Source organism: Oryzias melastigma, linkage group LG11 (assembly GCF_002922805.2).
Source record: "Oryzias melastigma strain HK-1 linkage group LG11, ASM292280v2, whole genome shotgun sequence".
NCBI classification, from domain to species: Eukaryota; Metazoa; Chordata; class Actinopteri; order Beloniformes; family Adrianichthyidae; genus Oryzias; species Oryzias melastigma.
The window spans coordinates 21,490,129-21,510,482 of NC_050522.1; the positions used below are offsets into that span (position 1 = coordinate 21,490,129).

Genomic DNA, 20,354 nt, shown 5'->3' on the forward strand with positions numbered 1-20,354 from the left:
TTTTGATTTTATGCTAATTTGAACTATTTATTATTATTAATTATTCTGGTGTCCTTTAATATGATTTTTTGTGAATATATATATTCTTAACCTCTTGCTTTTATATTGTCTTGTGATGAACTTTACTGTCTTGTGCTTTGGTTTCAAAGGATGTGACTGTGTATGTGTGGGAGATGTATTGCCCTGTCCTTTCTTGATTTCTCTGTGTACCTGCCAAGGGACCAAAGATAAATAAATAAAAATCTCTTGAATATATTCATTTTAATCTGATACAGTTCACATACTTTAAAATTGTGTTAGTGATATTATAGTGGTATTGTTAATATCATACAGTGTTATATGGATTCTCAAACGGAGAAACTTTAACAATTGTTCTGCCTCTCCTGAAGGATATTTCAGTTTGGCCACTAGGTGGCGATCGTGCTATAGCATTGTACCTTATTCCAGAAGAAGAAGAAAGTATGAGCAAAAAAAACAAAAAACAAACAAACAAAAAAAACAACGGCGCTTTAGATCACAAATGGTCTCTTTAAAAACATTTACTTAAAGGAGTTTGGAAAATTCATGCCCGTGAGTCTAGTTGTTTACTCGTTAGCATTAGCAGTCCTATAGGAAATCCCATTAAACGGCAGCATCAAACTAGCAGACTTTAGCATTATGCGTTAGATCGATTTCTACTTTTAATGGATTGATTATTGATCTATTAAGCTTAGATCAAATAATCAAGCCCTTCTTTTTCTGATGATGTTTATTACTTCACCTCATGGAACCATCTCCTCCATTGACTGAGGCACAGACTATAATTATCTCCCATTCACTTACAATCAAGGCTTGATGTGGGACTGGATCTCTGCAGGTGCAAAAGTGCAGTTTTTCCTGCAAAAATAAAAAAAAATCATTTCTGTTCATCTGGTTCTCTCGTTTAGCAAATCATATCCCATCACATACCGCCGGTTTGGCTCTGTTGGCGCTCATTACAGACGAGAAAGCGGGCTTAGCCAGCTCAATGTAAGCGGAGATGTTGGCATGATAAAGTAATCAATAATTCCCAAAGCCGCAAACAACAAACATGTTTTGCAAGGAGTGAATTCAGATGAGGTCTGCTCAGACTCCTGGTAATTAGTTAGGTTTTTGTAAGTGGTGGTTAATTAGTTGGAATTTAGATCTCTTCCGTGACTTAATCAACTCCAGTTTTTCCACTTATTAAAAAGTTTTTCAAAGTTTAGATTTTCAGTCTTTCGTGCACTTTTATTCATAAATTTCAAGTAATTTGTTTCAGCATCAAGTTTTGACCTCGGTTGACCTCCGGGAGGCTGTAAATCCACACAGTTTGGACACGACCTCCTGAAGCGAAAAGTCAGGCGGAAATTTAGTTTGTCCACGCTACAGTTTGCAGACTTCACCATCTACAGGGAGCATGCATGCTTTTTCCTGTTAAATATTTATGCCTATGATAATGCACGAGACTTCAGAGACCTCGATTTCGCCTGTTAAAGGCTACATGCTCAGCAAACAAACCCGTAATAACTGAGGCACAGGGAGACTTAACCCTCACCCTTTGCAGAGACAGGCCCAATTATTCATTCAAGGCTTGAAGATAAGGACACTTGAACATCCACATCATGGCTGTCATTCTGCTGTAGGAACGTATCAGGAAGAATTCAAGCCATGTGATCTTTTTCTTCTTCTATCCTGGATTTTTTTGCTCACATAAGATGCTACAGACATTTGTGTGCCACTTTAATTAATAAAGTAATTGTTTTTGTTATTTTAACACTTTTTTTTAATAACAGACACAATTTGGCCACCTCATCTGGGGCCTCTGACGGCTCTCAGAGCAAATATGGCCGGGGGTCACTGAAATACACATGAAGCCCCTGCAGCCGCTCCAACCCGCCTGCCGTTCAAACACATTTTTCTGCTGCCTCGCCTTGCATGAAGCAGGCTAAAAGGAATGAATAGCTGCAGGGGTGGACAGTGAATGAAGCAGGAAACACCCATCGGACCCACTGCAAGTCTCAACTCAGAGACAGACCGGAGCGCCAAGCTGGCTGAGGCAAGAACGGGCGGTCAGGAAGCAACGGCAGTCGGCCTTCAGAGTAAGAGGAGGGAGTTCATTTCAGGTAAATCTGTGAAAGAATGAGTACAGTGGCTCTTTAATTCAATGTCAAGAGCAGATTCTATTCACAATTTAACAATAAAACATTCATTTTTCAATTATTTGTGTTCAAATATTTATTTTTCATTTCATCTTTTGGCATTGAATTAAAGAAATCTAAACAATGCAGCGTGATATTTTTGCACATCTGTGGGAACTTTAAATGACTACAACTTATGAGTCAAATATTGGATAACTTTTATACTTACGAGGTTTTGAAAAACTTCAGAATTTCTGATTTTCCACAGCAATTAACTGTAGTGTCCACCATGTGATTGAATAGTCATGAGTTCAAATCCTTGCAGGCTGAGTCATAATACCAAAGACTGGATTGGGGAGTTGAACCACCAAATGCTTCTCAAGTGCAGCTGTGTCTGCAGCTCACCACTCCCACAGAGGATGGGTCAAATGGGGAGACGTGCATGACATCTAATGAGACTTTTAAATATTTAACTTTTAATTGATTAGACCAAAAACAAACAAAAAAAAAACCTGAAAAAAATGTTTCCACAAAAATATACTTTTCTTTAATTACATGTGATTTATTTGTTGAAAATTATTGTATTTTAAATAGGTACCAAGAAGATTCAATGACTTCCTGCAGCTGTAAGAAATATCCACAAAAATGGGATTTAAAAAGGCAGTAGGTGTATCCATATCATGGAAACATCAAGAATAACACCCTGTCAAATCAAACATAATCGTTTAAATTAAATTAAATTAAATTAAATTAAATTAAATTAAATTAAATTAAATTAAATTAAATTAAATTAAATTAAAAAGTCAAGTCAAATCAAATCAAATAAAATGAATTCATGTCAAATCAAATAAAAGCCAATCAACGCAAATTAAGTAAAATCATAACACAACACAACATAACAAATAAAACCGAACGTAATTCATAAAAAAGCTTTTCATGCTTTGAGCACAAAGTATGAAAAAAATCAAGTAGCCATATCAGCATTTCAATAAAAAAAACAATCCATCTTAGCTAAAACTGTTCATAAATAATATGACCTGCATATTTTATCGTCTGGACCTTAAGAACAATGGAACTCAGTTTGATCAAAAACCCACAATTTAGTTAGATCCACTCCGACCCCTTATTTTGAAATGTTTCCGCTCTACTTCCTCTTCTCGTTCTGTCTAACTTGGCTCCGATTGGCCACTGAGAGAGTAGTTCAGGAGAGAGTCGCTGTAGGAGCCACAGATCCTGTGACAGAGCCGTCCTGAGGAGATCTGCAGAACCTGCAAACATATGATCTGAGAAGGTAAGCTGCACTTCATCCGCACGCTGCGCAAACGCGCAAAAGAGCCGCTAGTTTGCGCCGTAAAGGTGTCCTTTTCCGCCGATGGTGCAGCGCGTGCTGGTCTCACCTGAGATAATTGCAATTAACGATAATCATGTCCGTGCATTTGAATGTAGTTTAAGTGTTGGTTTGATTTTTATTGTTTTTGCTGTGATACTTGGAAGCGTCGCTGCTGCATGTGGATGCGTAAAAACAGGTAATGCACCTGAGAGTGACGGATGCAGGAAACGCAGGGACTCAAGATTCATTTAAAAAAATGTCCAGGCTTGAAAAGTTGTTGATAATTTGAAATTCTTAAAGTTTAAGTCTCTAAATTGGATTTTGAAGGTGAAAAAAAAAAAAACTTTGATTTTGTCTGCTCAAGAACAGCTTCCCTCAAAGCTTTGATCAAGAAAATGTGAAGAAATAAAAGAAAAAGGCAAAATGACATCATTGTAATGTCTGGCTTCAGGACGTATTTCTCTGTGCGCGCGTGCGCCCTGACCACTCCGCGTGCCGTTTGTGAGGACGCACATCCAGGTGACAGTTGCGTTCACTGCTGCACCTCCAGCCCTCTGAAGTGATGCACGAGGGGGAACATTCCGCGCCTCTCATTCAACCTTTTCAATTCATCTCTTTGCAGTTTTTTCATCCTTTTGGGAAAAAAAATCAAAGCAAGCTTTAAAGTTTTCTGACTTCATTGTGACACTCTTGCATCTGATTAATTTTGCAAGACTCTTCAATCTCCAATGTTTTATTGATTGAGCTCAAATGTTTAATGATGCAACCAAATGTTGTTAAATGTTTGAAATTCATCATATTAAGCGTGTTTCCTGTTATTAGCGTGAATAAATCCCCTCCTTTATTTGAAGAAGTTTCAATTTCTAAGTTACAAAAAGTTTTTTGAATGTGAAAAGAGAAGAGATTTTTAGTTTATTGGTTGTTTTTGTTAATTGGATATTTCTGTTCATGTTTGACTGTGTGCTTTTTTAACCCCTTGATGCCTGAATTGTTTTCCATCTATGGGGAAAAAAAATTGTCATTTTTTTTTTTGGTTTTCTACGGAGCCCCTAAAGGGACATCGATGTAAAAAAATAAAAATAAAAAAATCTGGTTACTATGTGGTGAGCCCAAGATCTGGTGTGCACCAGATAGTAACCAGATTTTTTTAAATATATTTTTTTACTTCATTTATTTATTTATTTATTGTACTCTGATGTCCCTTTAGGGGCTCCATAGGTGCACACCAGTCACTAATCCGATTTTTTTTTTTATTTATGTATTTATTTTAATTTTGATTGTAGCTGGTGCTCACCAGATAGTAACCAGATTTTTTTGTTTAAAAAACATTTTTTTTTTAAACTTTAAGTATTTATTTTGTACTTTGATGTCCCTTTAGGGGCTCCGTAGATGCGCACCATTCACTAATCTGATTTTCTTTATTTCTTTTTTTTTTTTAATGAAGTAAAAAAAATGTGTTTGATTGTAGGTGGTGCTCACCAGACAGTAACCAGAATTTCTTATACTTCAGTTTTTAGAAAAAAAAATTTTTTCCACTTACATTTTTTAAATTGATGTCCCTTTAAGGGCTCCATAGTTTTCAAGTTGTTGCTAAATTATGGTAAATTTGGATCAGAAGTGGTTTAATGCAAATCACATATATAGATTTTTTTTTCAGAAAATGACACAATTACAGTCAATAGTTTTGCTACAAGTTTACATTTTATGAATAATTTTAATTTTGGAAAGTTTTGAATCAGTTCTATATGCCCTGGATTTATTATAATTGGACCATTTTCAAAGTAGTTCCCTATTTTTATGGATTTTTGCCTCTAAATGAATCAGGTTTGTGTTTTATCAGTGGAGATTTTAATTCCTCTCTTTCCTTGTTCTGTCTGTCCGCCTCTTTGGACGCCGTTTCCCTCCAGGTCTGCCGTGTTCTGGTGTCAGGATGCAGTTCTCAGTCAGGCCGAGCCTCTGCTTGCTGGGCTGTGTTCTCATCACTCTGCTCCCTAACTCAGCACAAGGTCAAGGTACGTACCTGAGCTCGCCCGCCGCCATTCCAGGGCCAGGAGGGTCCGCAAGGCCGCAAGGGCTTTCACCACAAAAGACCTGCGACGAGGTTTCTAGACAACAGACCATTTTGTAGAAATCTTTTCATCAGACTCTGCCTTTTCAGATTATTGGGCTTTCCATTGTTACAATAGAAGCAGTTTACTCTCCGAGGTCGCGTTTAAGTGATCCATCATCTGACATTTTATTCATTCTGGGGTCTGATTGTGAAGGGCTGCTGTCCTGCATTAAAGAGGACAAAACATTGGTTATTTAAATAACATTGTCTATGGTTGTTTTTAAGCATTTCAAATAATGACAAAATCATTTTGGAAAAAAAATAACATTTTGGTTTTCAGTGATTCATTCATTGCCTTCTGCAATTAATCTCCATTCATCTAGAACCTGATAATTTTCTTTTAAGCATGTGTACATGAGGTTACAAATGGGTCTTTGTTAGGTTACAAATGATTTCTTTTTCTAGGTTGAAGCACCGCCGAATCATTTTTCTCTTATCAGTACATTTTCTGTTTCTCTGTAGCATCATTTTACTCAATCATGACTTATATATGACATGACTTCCGGTTCCGGGTAAGTCCTGAACCGGATACTGGTATGGTCGAGTCGGGGTGGGATTATACAAGTTCGCTTCCTCCCGCTCCCTTTCAAGCGATCTTGTGATTCAATGTGATGTTATTTTATTTCATGTATTATTCCTGATTGCTTGAAATAAACCATTTCATTCATTCATTCATATAAACACTAGGGGTGTAGGGATGGATCGATTCAGCGATATATCTCGATATTTCATTTGCTGATACTTGTATCGATTTAACAATATGATACTTATTTATTTATGAGTAAACTTAGTCATACTCTTTAAAAAAAATTGTTCTGGTACAGTCTTATCGTGGTATGTAGCGTATCGTGAGACGTTTATCGCGATGCGTATTGTATCGAAGGACTCTTGGCAAAACACACCCCTAATAAACACGAGCTCTTTGTAGCACTGAAACCCTTCAAAATTTCAACATCAAGCTAAAATTGAGATTCATGTCTATTTTTCTATACAGAGACAAACAGAAGATGGACAATAAATGTGTGAAAACTTATGTGGGACATAAAAGTTGACAGTTGTTGAAACTATAAACGTACTTTACAATGGATGGATCATTTCCGATTGGTTTCTGAACTGCAAAAACGAAGCCTGAAGTGGGTTGGGCGTGGTGACCAACCCACTTCAGGGTGCTAAAAATGGCTGACTGGGTGGGAAAAGTGAAAAGTGAAAGTTCTCCAAGGTCCTCTCTAAAATAAGCATCCTTCAGAGGAGAGCAGATGTCCCTCTAAGACTGTGTTAGCATTCATTGTTCCTTCCAAACCATTTAAGCTCCCTACACTGGGTGAACTTATACAATTCTAATCTTTAAGAGATCTGGGACTTTAAACTAAAAGCTGAAAAAATATGTAAGGTCTCCTTCATTTTTAGTCTGTGGTTACAAACGAGAATGTGTCTTTTGGACTCCATTGACCACGGAACACGTCCTTTTTTAAAAACTGTCCATTTTTGTGGGTCTTGGCCCAAAGGATACAATGGGACTTTTGAAAAATGTTCAAATATGGCCACCCTGCAGATATACAGTAGAGCTTGAATCCCTTTGTAGATGCTACAGTGTGATATACAAAGTGGACGTTTTCTTGGACCAATTTTAACAAAGTCACTTCCTTCTTGTCCCCTACATACAGAAATTTCTCCAAATGCTTTATTTGCCATTATGCCTTTATAAAATTCTTTAGATTTGGACGACTGACGTCTCTTTTTACACAGACTAAGGATCTCTGTCTCTACCTTTAAATCACTCTGCCTTTAATAATGTTTCAGACTTGGTAACCTAATTATTTTTTACAATGTTCTATCATTTGAATATTTTACAACTTTTTTTTTCTGCTTTTGCAGCCATTTGTTGCCCCCGTCCCAACTATTTTGAGACTTATAGCAAGCATGAAATAAGGAATAAGCTCATTTGCCTTTATTATATTTAATTCAGTTTATTTATAAAGCCCCAAATTTACAACAGGACTTGCTGTAGGTATGAGACTCGAGTCACCTTTAAGGTGTAACCAAACCCTAAATTAATTTTTTTTGACTGTTGACCTCTATAAATTTGAAAGTGCTATCTGTTGGTCATAGCCATATTTTTAACAAATTGAAATAAAACTGTTTAATTCTTCAAAATATAGTCAAAAACTGTCTGTGTGCTGCCCCCTATAGGTTGAAATGAGGTATTACTGTTCAGTTTTCTGATTGGTCAAACCATGTAAGTTTCAGGAGTCTGAAATCATGATCTGCAGCTTCAGTAATGATAACAGTCCTGCCCCCAAGCCCCGCCCCTCTGACTGGATTTTCAAATTTCAGCTGTGGGTGGAGTCAGCCTCCAACTTCCTGGTTTGGTTATCCTTTAAGTTTCACTGGTAGGGTCTGGAGATTTGACTCAAGACTTCACCCTAATGCTACGTTCACACCCTGCATGTAGTGCACATTCAATAACGCGCTAAAAACAAACAGCGTTTGCACTCATCTGTCGCTACCTGATACTAGTGGTGCAAATCTGGCAAATTTTGCTCCAGGCATGGACTTTTTTCCGATATATGAAAGACCTAGTGTCACAGAATACCAGTTGGGAACAAATCGCTTTTATTGATTTCTCCTCCATGATCAGTTCACAAACAGTTGGGACTTTTGTGAATTAAAAATGTCAAAATTGACTCAAAATTCAGGGCCACAAATGTGAGGAAATGCTTTTGGCGGGGGGCCAGCTGCCCCCCTCCCCCCTTGTAGCTCCACCCCTGGTTTCAGACATTGATTTTTTTAAGCATTCCAGTTTTCTTTTCATTTCAATCTACAAAATAATCTCCAATTTGGTCTTCCGCAGTGATTTCAGCTCTGACAGCAGGATTACATCTGAGTTATGTTCTCTCAGCCAGCACACGATTAGTTAAGTAAACTTGTGCACCATAACTCTGGCACTACAAAGACAGTTGCTAGGTTTTGGCTGGAATTCATGAAAAACTTAAGAAGGACCGCAGCATTCCTGAGTCAAACCCATGGTGTGTTAGCCTGCGCTTCGGTGGTGACCCAAAAGGAGCAGGAAACTTATGGGAGGCTTGGACAGCTTCCATCCAGACACTTGTTTGCCTCTATGGTTTTAGAGGAGTCACATGAGAAACTGCTCAGTAAGATGAAAATAAAACTTTATTTAAACGTTTTCTTTCCTGATTTTTATTTTATTTTATTTTATTTTTTTCATGTTTGGGAGTAAAGGCTGTTATTAAGTCATCAACACCTGTTTCTGGAATCCTGTTCCACAGGTAAAAGGAAAGTGAGTCCAGAAGGTTTACTCAGGCTTTTCATGTTTGTAGAAAGAAATCTTGAGAAAACTGGGCTGGAAGGGGTAACGTTTACAGGGAATATGGTTAAATGTCACCACTGATCCAAGCTTTTTCTTTTGTTGGCCAAATCTAAAGGCCTCTTTTATTGGTTTACCAATTATGTGATGCATAAATGTCAGCATTTCTCCAAACTACATTTATCATTTTGCTAAAGAACCTTTAGCAAAACGTAGTACACCTGAAGTTTATTTTGTTAATTAAAGTATAAGTATGGCATAGTGGTCTCCACTCATTTTCAGGCCATGGAACGGTTTAAATTAGACAATATTTGCATGGACCTTCCTAACGGTGCCAAAGTTGGCATTTTTAGGCTTTCGGTTTTGGAAAATATATTTTCTAAATAAAATGCTACAACAACAAATTTGGCCTTCAAAGTTTAAAATATCAGTAGATTTTTTTTTTTTTTTTTACAGATGATGAAAATTCAATGAAACAAAGATTGGTTTGTAGAAGTCGTTTATGATTTGACAAAGTTCCATATGTCCCTTTTACAAGTTTCCACAAATCAGCAACTTTATTTACTTAAATTGATTTAAATCTTCAATCTCAGTAAAACGTTTGCAGCTGTGTTAAACTTTGTGATGAAGATTTTGCCTTTAACGTCAAAGTGGAGGCTAACAACCAGACGCTAGCTTCAGCTACGTCCGACTTTAAGGGTGTGATGGATAAATAAAGCAAATTAAAGTGAGGCAATTGTTGTTAAACTGGTATTTTCTAAATATAATATAAATCCACTGTTTCTCAAACTTTATCATCTGCCTATGTGAAACAGTCGAGAGTCTGTCGTCGTGTATTAGCCAGAGCAGCTCCTGCTACATGAGAACAACCGTCTCAATAATTCCGCATGTGGAGGAAGACTCCCGGTTTTGTCAGTAAAAAGAAGTTTTATTATTCTTTCTTGGATTTCCTCTCTGGCTCTTTTTTCCACTAGGAAACGCTTCAAATACGTTTCATTGTTTGGTTTTTGTTAGCATTTTAGCTTTGGGCTGCTAACTTAGCAATCCAGTTAGCCAAGGAGGTAGCCGCTTCAAGTCACGTGACCAAGACGTTTGTTGTAGTTTTCTAAAATAAAACTTCCTTCATGATGAAAAAATAAATTAAAATGAAATAATTCAAGTTGGCGCATGTATTTCTTTTTTCTGGTACCAAGTAATCCACAGACCTGTACACATAATGTAGGAAGTATGCTAATTGAATGTGTCTTCTTTAAAATGGAACATTTTAAGCTTTAAAAGGTAAACTTCTGCCTCACTTTTAGTACAATGGGCTACTTTTTGCTGAAGAAAATCAAAAATGTATATTAAAAAAAAAGTGTCACAAAAAATCCTAAATAAAGAAACAAAGGAAAAATAGTAAGTAGCATTTTAAAACCAGCACCATACTCTTTCTAACCTCAACCTCCCCAATAAAAAAAAGTTGACTATAGATTACCTGGTATGGTGGGAGTGATGTTGGTGAATCTGTCAAAGAGATATACCTTCTGACCCCATGATGAAGGGGGGGTAAAGTAAATATATACTGTTCAGGATGCTGATTATACTGCTGTGCCATAATGATGCGCTTACGTTCGTTTTATCATCTTTGTAAGGCGTGATCTCGGCAGGAGCAGGAATTTTTATAGCAGTTTTGTGAAACGTTTGCTTTCAGATGACTTTTTTTAAGTCCTGAACTTTTAGCTGACCCCTTCTTCATGCAGACTTCCACCCTCAAATGTCTTCATTTTCTAAAACTGCTGCTGAGAACTCTTGGTTGAGTTTACGTCCATGTAAATAATTTGTCACATTTTTCTAAGCAGTCAGTTTAAAAGACTTCATGGCTAAAGCTGTCACTACTTGTAGTAGTTCTAGATTGGATTACAAGAATTACGGCCCATTGGTGCTAATCTTTTAGTCTTGACTGATGAAATTCTCTTCAGGTATGGAAGCATTTCACTTATCTGTTTTGCACATTGACATGGAGGATTTCCTTCCTTTTAAATTTGAGAAAAAGTGCAAAACATCGAAAGCTGTTGCCAGCCAAAAAAAGGTTGGCTATCCTATCTATTTTTAATGTTTTATTTTTAGGGTAAGACAAAAAAATAAACTAGAATCCCACATACAGAAGGGGTTTATACAAGAAGACTCCTTGTGTGTTCATAAACCCTGATTGTAACTTAGGGATGCTACAATTTTCAATTCCTGTATGTTTCACCAAAATTGTGGAAAAAGTGTATTGTTGCATCTCTACTGCATAAAATTGGATCTATGTTGAAAGAAAATTGTGCTAAATTTAAGAAAAATTTGTTATTTCTGTTTTTTTTACATTATACTAGGCTAATAAGCCACATAAAATGTTTTATTTTTTATTTGCTTGTCAGCAAATATATATGTATATAATTTTGATTTGTATTTTTTTGTTGCTGCTTTTTAAACAAACCAAAACAAAACTGTGACCTGAAAATCAAGGTTGAAACCAAATCATGAATAAAGTTGCATCTAGCTTTTATCTGCTTAGTTGCTTAAAAGACACACAAATCCGACATTTTTTTTATTCGTAAATGTTCAATATATCTTTAAAAAAAGGGTGACAAATGGTTGGCCAGACCTTCTTTGTCTTCTGTTGGCCGAGTTGTGTATTTCTTGGCCCATTGAAGCTTTGGGATGTATGTGGAAAGTTTGACTTTAAGGGACAGAAACAATTAAAACAGACAAGTATAACCAGAGGTCACACCATGTCGCTCAAAAAAATGTATTGCTTTAAAAAAAAGATACAAACATAATTAATATTAATAAAGTTCAGCATAAATTACGAAAGGGGTTTATACAAATATATACCTTCAGAAGATCAATAACTTCCTGTTGTGAAAGTAAAATGTGCGCTTATCTGTTTGCCCAGCAGTTAGACAGGACAAGTTGTAGAAAATATTCAAAAATTATTACATATAAGTGTTTTTTTCCTGCAATTCTGAACACTTCCGGTTAGGGTTAGAAGAAAAGTCATTCGGACGAAATTGAAGCCGTCCAAGGTCATTAGGGTTAGACTTTGCTGAGGGGCAAGGTTCTAGTAGATGATTAAATTGATGCAGGGAGAGGTTGGTTATGGTTAGGGCCCTCTCTCTGGGCTAGGGTTGGGTATCGGGTTCAGGGCAATCAGTCAGGGGGCATAGGGTTAGGGCTTCCTGGAAGGGTCAAATCACTGGAGGGAGAGGCGGATTAGGTTTTAGTGCTCTCCTCTTTTCGGTCGTTTAGAAATTGATGTTTTTGTAGTAGAAGTTCAAACTACCAATTTCTGAGTTTTTTTTATTATTTTTTTGAAAAAAAAACAGTTATTTTGTGCACTGATATGGTTCCATCAACTATAATTTTCCTTTTTAAACCTTTCCAAGATTGACTTGTTGATGTTTTCCTCTCCTGACATTGAGAGTTTACTTTTTATCATTTATTTTTCACTCTGACTGTAGACGAAAAGGTTCTCAAAAAGTGTGAGCTCCTGTTTTTGGCGCTGGCTTTGACTGACACACAGTCCTGCTGTTTACACAACACCCTCAATGAAAAATAGATGAGGATTAAGTTCCTATCTCTGTTGGAAAGGCCTTTTTTGTCTTCAGCAGGCTATTTGCACACCACACTTCGCTTGTTCCTCAGTTCCAATGCAATCTCAGAGAGAAAATCCAAGGATTTCTCCGCATGTGTTTGTGTGTGACGCTGCAAAGGAACCCACAGTTTTTTGTTTTTTTTCCACTAAACCTTGAGTTTTCTTTCTGTTTTCCCTACTTGTGTGTGAACTTCTGAATACATTTGCTTCCAGCTGTGGACAAATATCCATAATTCATGTACACACGGGCGACTATAATGACACTCGTTCACTGCAAACTGACAAACCAGCTCCTCAATTCATTCGGGATTTGAGCTTCTCTCTTCAGACAAGAGAGTGTCCTTTATTTTCAAGAAAGAGAGCTAAAACCCTGCAGTCCTCATTGTCATCCCCAGGTTAGTGAGAGAATCGGAACATCATTCCTAATGGGTATTGGTGTAAACTGTCGAATGCTCCGGCTTCACGTCTCCTCCAGTGGAATCGGGATGGTCCTTGCTGGGATACTTTTCTTTGCATACCTGTGCAGGTGCTTTTGTGTTGATATTGACTCGGTTAAAGTAGAGTGCTTCACCCAGGAAACCAAAAGGGCTTTCACTTATGTTGACTTAATCTCAGAATACAACCAGTTTCTTGAAAAAAGGGTATCATGGAAACAGTTAGAGAAATTCCCTTAAGAAATGCAATTTTCCGCAATTTTTTTTTTCCAGAAAACACCCAGTTATTAATATTTAATAGAATTTCTACAACAAATTACAACCCTGTTGCATACCAAAGGTATCCAAAAATGTGAAGATGTCGCCAAGGTACAATTTTAGAGCTGTTTTATTAAGATACAAACAACAACAAACATGAGTTTTGCACATTTTTGTATAAGACGGGGTTGCAAATTAAGATTATTACTATATTATTTTATTAAGGCCGAATCCAAATTCTTCCCCAATCCCTACGACGTCTCCCTACCCCTACCAGTTATAGAAAAATAGTGTCTTCAAATTTGGACATCACTTCCACTCGATGATGTCATCAATAGTCGCCGGTTAGCTACGTTAGCGCATAGTTGCTAGCACTCAGAAATACATAACAAGCTCTGTGAGGGATAGTCCTTAAAATAACCCTAACACTTCAAATACCTCTACAATTGGATGAGTAGGTAGATTAGATGTAGGGAAAGAATTCAGATTTATCCTTTTTTGTTTAAAAAACACACCACAAAAACAGGTCCTTACACTGCAAAAAGTGGTAGCCTAAGAACGCTTATCTTGAGAAGGAAATCCCTAAAAAGTAGTAAAATTATCTATTCATTCAGCAAGTCCTTTTTACTTAAGAAATTTTATAAGATATATACATTGCCCCCTTTTGAACAAGGAGTTTGTGGTGGCCACGAAAGGTTCTAAGAAAAACGTAATATTTGAGGTCGACTGGACGATTTATAAGTTGAAAATTCATGCCTTATTTGCAAATTTTCTTTAAATTAGTAACAAAAAAAATCTGCCAGTGGGGTCAGAAAAATAGTCTTACGAAAAATTATTATTTTAAGAAAAAATTCCTAGTCACTAAGACATATTTTCTCAAACTAAGATTGTTTTCCTTATAAAAAAAAACAGTTTTTTCTTGTATTACCAAAGATTCAGATTTAGCAATGCAGTCTTAAAAAAGGTTTGTTCCCCTCCCCCTTTCCTATTATTTTGGGTGAAGCACTCTTACAAACCTCTGGTGCGTTTCGCTCCAGAGCATCAGAGCGGCACAAAGCATCAAGCAGTGTGTAGGTATTTAAAGAAATTGGCATCGGCGCACTGTTTACCTCCGAATGAAGACACAAACACATTTGTGGCTTTCATATCTTTCTCTTCTTCACCCTTTTCCTTTTTTTGTCATTGTCAATTAAAGTAAACTGGGAAATGTGTTGCGTCTAGATACGCATTCATAAAGCGGGGTTTGGCTGTGCTGGTGTGAAAATGATAGGGTGGTTGTTGACCTTGGAAACGGAGTTCTTTCTAATGTGCTTTTCAGCCTTGTTTCATTGTGTTTGGATGAAAACTCGACAACATTGAGCGGAACGTTCTGGAGACACACCTGACGGTGTTGCTGAGTTTTCTCCACAGGTGGAGGGGTTCGTAACGCCTGGTTCACACTGGATGCGGAAGCACCGCAAAGCGGCGCGGAACGTAGGCCACGGTACTCCACGGAAGCCTCGCGCCATGCGGCGGATCGTTTTGGCATTTGGTCTATTTTGTGCGCGAGCCACGACCGATCCGCGTCAATTCTGGCATGAAGTTACATCAAGATACACAAGAAAATCTGGTTTATTTTTCAAAATATAACCAATTTTTCACAATAAAACACCTCAATTGACAAATGTGATCATGTTTTTATATCTAAACAGACTGTAGAGATGAAAATAAGCATACAATCAAAACACCCACACACCAACATACCCCTCCCTGAGTCTCAACAATAGACAAATTAAAGAATTATAGGCCTACTAACTACTTTATTTTTCTTAGCAGAAACATGAGGTAATACTTTTAGGTTATTAATAGGGCTGGGAATCGATTAAAGAAATGTAAAGAATTTCTTGGATACCTACGGAAAAATAAATCGCTATTGATTCATTTTTTTGGTTACAACCATTTATCTGCAAATAATCACAACATGAAATCACATAAAACACATTTAGAACATTTATTTTTAATTAGTGCTGTCAATCGATTAAAAAATATATTTAGATTAATCAAACTTTCTTGTTGTGATTATTAATGATTAATCACAATGTTTTCCTAGGTAAGTTTTATATGGCAATATGCGACTTTAGAACAAAAACAGGCAAGAGAAAAAATGTTTCTTTCATTTTTATTGTTTTACATTTTTTAATTTATCAAGTGGTAACCCAAAGATGTAATTTGTGTTCCAAACACATCAACGATAATATAGGCAGAACTCTAAAGACTTTTACGTCTGCAGTTTGAGTCGAGGCTCAGCGACGTATGGTCGGACCATGGATCGAATCATTTGTGAAAAAGCGATTTAAGCAAAAAAATAACAAGATTTAAGCACTAAAAATTATTAAATATTTACTTCTCTTGTAAATAACCATGGTTTAAGTGTGATAATACCTGACAAAGTGCTTTAACGCACACCATGGAAGCCTGAACCGCCAAGGCAAAGCGAAAAACTGCTGCTCTGTGAGGTGTGATTCATTTGCGTTAATAAATATTAATTCTTTTTGATTAATGCGTTAACTTTCACAGCCCTAGTTATTAACTTATCCATAATGGATAAAACAAATAAAAAACTATTGCAGAAGCACCTGTGGCGGAATAACGCGGATCTGGTGTGAACTGCAGGAGAGAGCAGAGTCCGCGCGCACTCTGCGGAGTCTGCGCACTCCGCGGACTCCGCTCCGCTGCGCTTCCGCGTCCAGTGTGAACCTCGTGTAACAGGTCTAAAATTTTGTGGAGCTCTAGTTTTTTTTTTTTTTAAACACTTCCTGCTGAAGACAGGAGAGGAATAGCACTGCTGGGCTATTCCAGGGCCTTTCCATTTCCTTTTTTTTCTTCCTAAATTTAAAAGGAAGTCTCATTCACTCCTTTTCATTGTCCTCCTCGTACCTGTTTGGAAAGTTGGCGCACCGAAACAAAGTGGGGGGTTTGTGCACATAGAAACAGACAAGGAGGGGTGCCAAAAGAGACGAAAGGAAAGAGGGAAGACCTCAAGGCAGCTGAAAGGAGTCAACAAATAATGAGGATGATAAGCAGGAGGGAGGGGGGTTGCTTTGATGCAGATCTGTCATACCCCCACCTTAAAAGTGGTGCACGCTCCATCGAGGAAGACAAAGAAAAGGGGGGAGAATGGGACACATGGGCTTTAAAGGTGTTTTGTGTATCCTCCATTGGAAGAGATACAATCTTTCGCACTCTTTTAACCCAAAAGTCTCCAGTGAAAATAATCTCTTCTATAGTTACATTTACTCAGCTTTTCAAAATAAAGTAATCACATACAAACTTTTTTCTGTCTAGTTTCATCACCAAGGAGGTTTCGAGTAAAAATCTTGAGTCCTACCAAGCTGGATGTGTCCTGGAAGGAACCAAAAGGAGAATTTGAAAGCTTCAAGGTCACGTACAGAATGAACCCAGGTGAGATGCTTTTATTTTGAAATGTCATTTGTGCTCTGACGTTTGTCTAAAAGAGGGAACCTCGTTGCAATAGTTTGTAACAGACTTTGAGAAAATGAAAGGCGTTGCATTTTTGAATTAAACCTGACCTCATTTTTTTTTTTTTTTTTTGAGCGGGACTCTCAGAAACCTGATTAGTTCAGGGACATTTGACGAGGAATTCGGTCCTGTACAGTCCTGCCTGGTGTTCATTCACACCCAAGAGCAAAACTCTGAATTTTCTGTGACAAGTTTGTTATCTAAGCCCTTGCTCAAGGGCTCTTCAGTAATAATTGCTGCTGAATAATCTCCTTTTTCTGGTGGAGGAGAAAAAGAAAAAAAAAAAAAGCTGCAACACACGTAGGAGCATAAGTGTTTTAACTTCTTTCCCCAAGGGTGAACAACAAATCAACTTTTTTTATGTGGCTCAGACTTGTATGATGGTTCATAATTCACTTTGCAGCAAAAGAGACAAGTAACCATTTTCAAGATGTGATAGAACGGGTACGAGGTTTGTTTCTGCTCCCACAGGGCAAACATGTGGTCTACTGCAGCATGAACTTGCCGTCTGAGGTTTGACTCGGGTTATGTTCCTCCAATTTAGAAATACCTAATGAATTACAGCCCAGGAGACGTGGGTTTTCAGGCCGGCGTTCAGTCAAGACGGACTGGATTTCATTTTTCTGCTTTATTAGGTCGAGTTGTGAAAATATGAGTTATGTGTGGATCCTCTTGACCTTATTGTCCTTCGCAAATCACCATTTATTGATTAATTGCTTTAAATATGCACACAATTTAAAAACACATTATGATTTATTGAATCCCAAAGGAAAATACAAAAACTAATTTTCCTAAAATTTATTAATTTTATTCAGCAAGTTAACATTTTGACATAAATTTATGCTAGAAGTGAAGCTATTCATGTTTGATTATTTGAAAAATTATTTTCCTATGAAGGTTTGAAAAAATGTTTACCTTTTTCATTATTATGTATTTAAATAGCAATTTATTTTAGCTACAGTGTGTAAGAACTCTTTCCGTATCAAATGTATTTATTGTTTTACATTTAAATATGCAGAAACCTAAAAAAAAAAACCCTCAAACCTAACAAACATTTTAGCTCAAATTGTTCCCCTGATCCATTAAAATTTACGGAATGCTTCTATTTTGACGTTTAAGGGCGGTGTGGGGTTAAGTGCCTTGCTCAAAGACGTAATATCTGTCATTTGGGAGGTAGCTGCTCAACACAGTGAGCTTCAACCACCCTATTGGTGTGATATGGTTAAATTTAAACTCAGAAATGAACTGGAAAACCAGTCAGTGCCTGTCAGGAAATGACATTCCACCACCTTTTTAAGCCACCTGTGCATAAAAAACTGTCGTTATCCAATCATATTGATTTGATTTGATTTGACTTATTTAATTGTTCTTTTTTCAGCTAGAATGTACAATATATACAATCTACTAATGAAGAACAGGAGTAGGATGAAGACTGACATTAGACATAATGTTACTAAACAACATAAACGTTGTTTTCTTTAAATTAAGAGAGAGTTTGTTTCTATTAAACCATTCCTCAAGTAAAATAATTTCTTGCTTGATAGTAGAAACTAATGTATCCAAATTTTTCCAAGAACAAGAAAAATTGTTGTCGTCAGCAAACAAAACAAATTGCAGTATTTTGGACACATCACAAAGATCATTTATGTGTAAAATAAAAAAAATTGGTCCGAGTACTGAGCCTTGTGGAATACCACAATGAATTTTTTGATGTTTTAATAAATGTCCTGCATATTCCACATTGTCATTAGAATGGCATCACTTATATTAGTAACTGAATGTAGATATATGTATTTGCATCTTCTTTGACTTAATTTTTTGTATTTTTTGATCCAATTATAATTAATCACCCTAAATCTGATAGATAAATATTTATTTTGTTTGTCCTCTTTAGTATTCTTTGTTTTGATTGCTTAAAATAAACTAATTTCAATCTGATACAATACGATAAGATACTATATGGTACGGTCCGGTGTGGTACGGTACGATGCGATACGATACAGTACGATGCGATGCGATACGATACCATACAATACGATACGATACGATACAATTTGGATGTCTAATGATTAAAAACAGAGGGTTAATATTCACTAACAGCATTTGGAGTACTACATTACGAAAGTAATGGATTACAGTAATGCATTTCTAGGATAATTTGAGTTATTTTTTGCTCATTAGTAACTTTTGTGTTAAAACAAAATTATATCTCTACATGTAATTGTTCAAAGAGGATAAACAAAATCAAAATCTTTTATGTTTTTTTTTATTTTGACTCAGTTTCTGCAGAGCAGCAGTAGGTCATTAGAAATTTGCCTCTCTGTTGTGGGTGGGACTCCTGATAAATCCCGCCCCCACTTCCCTTTACACCTCAAACCTAACATTACCAGCAGCAATATTTTAATCTGGTTTGAGACCATTTATATTTTTTATTTTTATTGACCAAACTGACTAAAGATGAGGGATAAAGTTCTACTTTTCTTCACTAAGATTATTATTAATAGCCATTAATAGATATATTCCTCTGATAGAAATGCTAAATACTTTTCAGTATATTTGTCACTTTAGCTGTTATGTTGTTTTCCTGCAGGTGTCATGAAGAAAAGGAACTGAAACATAAAACTGGACTCATGTAATCATTAGATTTTGTAAGAGTAAGGTAATAGATTACTTTTAAAATGATTGATCCATTTCCAGTAAATCACTTTGAATAGGTTACATTTTTGTCAATATACTTGAGTATTTTTTTCTGGCCTGAAACAAAAACCCCAAAACATAGAAAAAGAAAACAAGCTTGTAGATTTACGCAAAACTACTGTGTAGTGATAACTCTTAATTCTTGATGCTCTAATTTTGTTTTTTTTTATGCTTCAAAAACTGTTGCTTTCACTGTGAGACTGTTCCAAAAGTTTCTGAGTGAGATGTTTGCGCGGCGCAGGCTCCCTCGCCAGTTTTGTTTACGCTCTTTCACTCACTGTGGACAACCGGATCAATACTCGACTGTGTCTGTGGGGTTTTGAATCAGGGAGACTCAACATGAGAAACAATTGAACTGTCAGCACAAGTTACAAGTCATTCTCTTAGATGAGGGAGCTTTCAAATTAAGGTCCAAGTCATGGTCGGCTGCATGTAATTGCAGAAAATGGTAAGAATGGAAGAGGTTACACGCCAAACGTGTTAAAGCAATTTTGATGACCTCTAAATTAAAAATCTCTTTAAGTAGGATCTATATTGTTCTTTTCCAAGTGAAAGGTTTTGGTAATTTTAAGCTACTCTGATAAAATAAAATGGTATGCATCCTATGATTTAGAATCATATTGGCAAATTACAATTGGGGTCCAATAAGAGAAAGTTCCACTAATATTTCTATAAATGAGCAGATATTGCTTGGTTCTTCAATTTATATTTAAGAAAAAAAAATCACACTTAAAAAAGAAAAAAAATAGTATTTGTGTGAGTCCAACATTTTATTATTTAAATACTATCATTTATAGTATATTGCATATTTTGTGGCACTTATTATTCAGAACGTTTCTATCGTTTATTTTTTGAGGCAAAAAAGACAAAAAAAAATTACATAAATAATATAAAGGAGACCAAAAAAAAGAATAACAAAAATTCAAA

At 36.4% G+C, this 20,354-nt stretch overlaps 1 protein-coding gene across 5 annotated transcripts in view; it reads left to right on the forward strand.

Moving 5' to 3' along the window:
* Positions 1-3,235: 3,235 nt before the first annotated feature.
* LOC112162546 (collagen alpha-1(XIV) chain) overlaps positions 3,236-20,354 on the forward strand; it is a 149,787-nt gene continuing 132,668 nt past the window's right edge. The window contains exons 1-3 of one of the 5 annotated variants that reach the window (XM_024298342.2): positions 3,236-3,429; positions 5,376-5,480; positions 16,536-16,652. In XM_024298342.2, the coding sequence (XP_024154110.1) occupies positions 5,399-5,480; positions 16,536-16,652 (199 nt within the window). In that variant the 5' untranslated portion in view covers positions 3,236-3,429; positions 5,376-5,398. Of the gene's footprint in view, positions 3,430-3,478; positions 3,665-5,375; positions 5,481-16,535; positions 16,653-20,354 lie in introns of those variants that run through there. The other 4 variants (XM_036214138.1, XM_036214137.1, XM_024298345.2 and 1 more) reach the window with 4 other exon arrangements.